The 5,597-nt window shown below is 41.3% G+C and overlaps 1 protein-coding gene across 1 annotated transcript; it reads right to left on the reverse strand.

Annotated features, from left to right (window-relative positions):
- Window positions 1–2,198: 2,198 nt before the first annotated feature.
- On the reverse strand, window positions 2,199–2,645 carry LOC145399448 (uncharacterized). Its single transcript, XM_080272062.1, has one exon. It carries the CDS (start codon window positions 2,643–2,645, stop codon window positions 2,199–2,201), a length of 447 nt encoding a protein of 148 aa, XP_080128188.1.
- Window positions 2,646–5,597: the final 2,952 nt, after the last annotated feature.

Here is a 5,597-nt window from a genome sequence, read left to right on the forward strand (position 1 = left end):
TCGCGTCCAAGCGTCACAAAAATTACTTACAATAATTTTCTTGGTGCAGTTTTTTTGAGTTTTTTCGTTTCCCTTCTCTCTCTCTCTCTCTCTCTCTCTCTCTTCCGTTTTGTGGGAAGAACGAGAGAGGGATAATTTGGCATTCTACTTTTTTGAATTGTAAACAGAAATCATAGTTGCATTATTATTATTATTATTATTATTATTATTATTATTATTATTTCAAGGATGGAATTTGAAATAAATTTGTAATATTCTCCAGACTGATCTTCCTACAAAAAAAAAAAAAAAAAAAGATCAGTTACGAGATTTTTTTTTCCAAGGAAGAATAGGAGATAAGGACTTACTTTTTTTTTTTTAAATCTTATCCTTGGCCGTACTGGAAAACAAACTGTATAATACGAGATTTGTTTTTCCACGAAGAATGAGAGACAGCGCCAGTTTGGACCCTTTTACCTTTATTTGTAAAAAAGAAAAAAAAATCGCATATATGTGATTTATTTATTGCAGGAAGAAGGGGGGATGGTAAATAATTCTCTTTATCCGTACATGCAGTGTTTCCCATTTAAACTATAATTATATAAAATGGGCGCAGGATTGTATTGGTTTTCATTGTTTCTGTTATTTATGAAACTATCATTACTATGTATATGTTATTTAATAAACTATTATTTATTTTTATAGTGCTTTTCATTATGTATTTGTTATTTATTAAGCTTATTTTTTTATAGTGGTGTTCATCATGTATTTATTATTAAACTACTATTTATTATTATTAATTAATCTTACCCTCTCTCGGAATATAAAGTTTGTATGGACCTTTTTTTTTTTTTTTTTTTTTTTTTTTTTTATGTGTCCGACTCTGGGCATAGGCTTCACAGCCTGCTATCAAGGCCCAGCGGTCCTCCTACATACCATACACCTCTACATGTCACCTGGTTTCACTTCCTGTAATTTACGATGTTTTACAACTGGAGAGGGACGCCTTTACGTGGTGGCACCGATATAACCTGGTGCTCCACTGCCTGGCCATACAAACGTCCCTCAGTACCCTCCCTGTCCCCAAAAAGGAGGATGGTGGACTGCAGGACAAGGGTAACTTTGCCCCCCAGTCCACTGGGTTCACAGTCAGATGTGTCTGGGGTTAATACGACCATTAGTACTCGACCACTACTACTACAATAACTACTGCTACAACAACAACTACTACTATTACTACAGCATTAAACAGTCGCTTAAGACGAATATACGTGGTCTCTCTCTCTCTCTCTCTCTCTCTCTCTCATTATGCCGGGCACTGCAAGCAAACTTCGCGTTGGAAATGGTTCCAAAATACAAAAAACTGTATTACCGTACTGTGTTTGAGTCCTTTCCTGTATCACATCGTAAACATGTAAAACCACCCACGCCAATACCGATATATCAGGTCTGTACGAGACAGTCCCAAACCGTACAGGCAAGTCCCGGTTGAAGAGCAATCGCTTGACGAGAATTTGCTAATACGAGGTCTTGGAATTTTCACCACCGTCTGTGCAAGTAAAAATTCGCACTTATGAGAATCGAGATGAGAGTCGCGCCGCAGCTGTCCACCGTGTTTACCGCGGCGGCTAGGAAACGAGTCGCACGCTAGCTATGCGAGCCGCTTCCCGCCTTATCTTCGTAAACATTCCTCCAGCCACGGTTGCCCAGTCAAAGTCGGTCTTGAAGTGTGCTTTTTTTCTGTGCCCAGGATAACTGTATCACCTTGTCTTCTGTGCATTCCATTGTGGAGGAGTTGGGCCTTTGATTCTCCCACCACCGCGCCCTTTCGGGCCTCGGAGAGAGGAAACGTGCCAGCCGAACAGTGGTGGAGCGTAGCTGGCATATGTTCGAAAGACATTCGAACCCAGGTGAGACATTCAGTTGCTGTTGAATATGTTTTTCTTCCATTTTCTAATGTTGTTAGCTGTATTACTCTCTTGTATTAACCCCTTAGTCCAGCTTAAAATGATCAGGGAGTCAGGCTACCCTATTACAATTAACAGTATAGCTCGGTAGGAATCTGCTTTTCAAGAAGTAGGGCAGCCCATACCTGCTGACACGCCAGCCCCGTTTCCTATATACATCATCATCAGGATAGACTATTGATTAGAGGCTGAGTTTTGTGCCATATGCACGGTAGTTGCACTACTTGAAGGACTTCGAATTATGAATCGTAGTTATTCAGTATAGTCGAACAGGATGTGACCTAGTTGTGAGAGGAGGGACTTTTTAAATGATGCAACTGAGTCAGCACTAACAGCATCATCTGACAGAGAGTTCCAGAGGTCTATACATTTGATACTGAAAAACCTGCGTCTACACTCGGCTGAAGTGTGGGGCTTGGCCACCTTGAATCTATGGCCCCTGGTGTGAGTTAATGAAGGAAGAGAAAAAAGCTCTGGCGGTGCAATCGGGGACTGGCGATGGAAGATTTTCCAGCATTTAATAAGGTCAGCTCTGATCAGTCTCTCTTTTACAGAATACAGGCCCAGGTTTTTCAGACGGTCAGCATAACTGAGTTCGGACAGGCCATTGATTTGCTTAGTCCATCTGCGCTGTACAGACTCCAGGAGCCTCTGGTCTCTGTGGTAGCCTGTATTCCATACAGTGGAGCCAAACTCCATGATGGGTCTGATGTGGGATTTGAATAAAGTCAACATAAAATCTCGGTCACGACAGAGGGTGGACTTCAGTAAATTATATGCCAGGCCTGCTGCCTTTTTTACAGTATTATGTGCGAATGAAATTTCAGTGAACTGTCAACCAAGATACCCAAGTCTTTGTGTGTAGTTTCTAGAGAGGCTGGTGTTGTTCATGTGATAGTACTGAAGTGCGCCAATAGAGTTGCAGTCTAATGGGCCTCTCTGACGTCGTAGAACAGTGCACTTGTCATGATTGAAACGTAAACCCCAGAACCCAGCGACATTGTAGACCATATCAATGTCCTTCTGGCATGTACTTATATCTGCAGCTAATGAGGAACAAGTGTTTTGGGGCAACTTGAGGTAAATCTTCATGTCGTCAGCAAAGAATTTGCATTTGGAGCGTATGTATCAGAGTAGAAAGTTTATATATACCAGAAAGGGCAAGGGGCCTAGAACAGATCGCTGGGGAACACCACTGAGAACATTCCTTGAGGAACTGGTGCAGCCGGACACAGACACTTGCATGGTGCGGCCGGACAGGAAGTCAGAGATCCAGGTCAGCAAGGAACCACTGACCCCAAGTAGCCTCAGCTTGTCCGCGAGTATCGAATGGTTGACGATGTCAAAGGCTTTGCTAAAGTCAAACAAGACAACATCCACAGCATACCCAGCATCCAACCATGCCATAACATCATTATACACAAGTAACAGTTGGTCATCTACTGTTCTACCCTGTCTGAATTCATACTCCTCATTTGACAGCACTCTATTAGTGTCAAGGTACTGTAGTTGTATAATGCCTCTGTAATAAATCTTTCCAGGGTTTTGCAGCAGACAGAGGTTAGGCTAATAGGCCTATAGTTAAGAGGTTTATGTCGAGAGCCTTTCTTGAATATAGGAATGATAATGGATTTTTTCCAATCTTGTGGCAATTTACCAATGGTGACAGACTTTTGAAATATCAAAAACAAGGGTAAGGCTAAGGCTGGGCAATATTTCAAAAGACTGGGGTGGAAGCCGTCAGGTCCCATACTGGTGTTCGGGTCCAGTGCTGCGAGCCTATTTCTCACTTCTTGCAAAGATAAGGTGACTGTATCGAGGAAACCCTCAAAAGTTTGGTGAGGGAAGGGAGCGTAAGGAGCATGTGTCAAGTAAACTGTGTAGCACAAGTTTCTGCCATCTGAGTACAGTCTGATGTTAACACACCATTGTCCAATCGTATGGGGCCTACTGAGGGTGCACTTACTTTCTTATTTCTGATGTACTGGTGAACTGGTTTTGAGACCTATAGTTTTCTAATCAGTGACATTTCGTGATTGATTTGCATGTGTGTAAAGTAGTTACGAATGCTGTCGTTGAGAGAGTCGTAGTGTGATAGAGCTCGGGAAGCCTCAGGAGATAGTCTTCCATAAACACTCCTGGAGTGTTGGAATTCAAAATGCCAGTCTATTTCACGCAGATGATTATTTATTTTGTTGTATTTGGCTTTATACCAGGAGCACTTGGTGTGCAAATAACTATCTGTCACAACAGTGGCCTGAAAATAATATTGTAATAGCACCGGACAGTGTCCACAGCTGGGCAGGGGACTCGCTACCTCAAAGTGGTGACATGAAGAGGTGTATGGTATGTAGGAGGACTGTTGGGCCTTGATAGCAGGCTGTGAAGCCTATGCCCAGAGTCGAACACATAAAAAAAAAAAGGGATGGAGGTGATTTTAAATGTAGTAATAGTGGTAGTAGTAATAGTAGAAGGAGTAGTGTAGAAGGAGAAGTAGTAATAGTGGTGGTGTAGTAGCAGTAATGTAGTTGCAGTAGCAGCAGTGTAGTAGTTGTGATAGTAGTATTAGTAGTAGTAGGAGGAGGAGGAATGTTGTAGTAGTAATAATGTAGCAGCAGTAGTAGTGGTAGTAGAGTGGTCGTAGTATTAGCAGTAGCAGTAGTAGAGTGCTAGGATTAGTAGTACAGTGGTAGTAGTTGTACTAGAATAGTAGTAGTAGTAGTTATGGTAGTTGTAGTAGTAGTGTAGTAATGGTAATAATAATGGTAGTTGTAGTAGTAGTGTAGTAATGGTAGTAATAATAGTAGTTGTAGTGTAGTAATGGTAGTAGTAGTAGTGTAGTAATAGTAGTAGTGTAGTAATAGTAGTAGTAGTAGTAGTTGGGTAGTAATGGTAGTAGTAGTAGTAGGGTAGTAATGGTAGTAGTAGTAGTGTAATAATGGTGGTAGTAGTTGTCGTAGCAGTTGTTGTCGTTGTAACATCAGTCTTACCTGAATGCAAATCCTGTGGACTGCAGACTGGAGTAACCCTTCTGCATGTTCTTGGGTGATAGGGAGGGAGCTGTGGGTTACGTGTATTACCAGGCAGCTCCACTACCGGCTGTACGGTGCCACCACACGAAGGCGTCCCTCTCGAGCGCCAGGAGCGATGTATTGCCGCATGCAAGTCACCCCTTCAGTGTTGTCCGAACCATTTTCTTTTCTACGAATGCTAATTATGCATGGAATTTTGATCTTTCGCTTTTCTTGAATATAATAACTTTCAGTTCCGCAGTATCATATTATGTAAAAAGAGTAACTGACAAGGAAAGCATGTAAGAAACGTTCATCAAAGTGTGGTACCAAACTAGCGATTGAAGAATATCCGTTTTTCAGGTGTAGGTGCGAGTAGGACACAAGAATTGCCACCTATATCCCTGTTACCTCAGCCTGTTTGTACCTAGAAATGAAATTGTAAACAAAACAATAATTAAATATAACAAACATTTTAAGAGGAACATAATTATATAACTAGTTGCCTAAATTATTTAAAAATCGTATAAAATCATGTAAGTACCCGGCAGCCTTCAGTCAACTGCATGTCGTGTAGGTTGGCTCTAACGTGGGTATAATTTTAATCTAATATATTGTTATATTCTATTATATTTACATC

The sequence above is a fragment of the Coenobita brevimanus genome, chromosome 49, assembly GCF_032717465.1.
Source record: "Coenobita brevimanus isolate Jiangsu-jjx chromosome 49, ASM3271746v2, whole genome shotgun sequence".
Taxonomy (NCBI): Eukaryota; Metazoa; Arthropoda; class Malacostraca; order Decapoda; family Coenobitidae; genus Coenobita; species Coenobita brevimanus.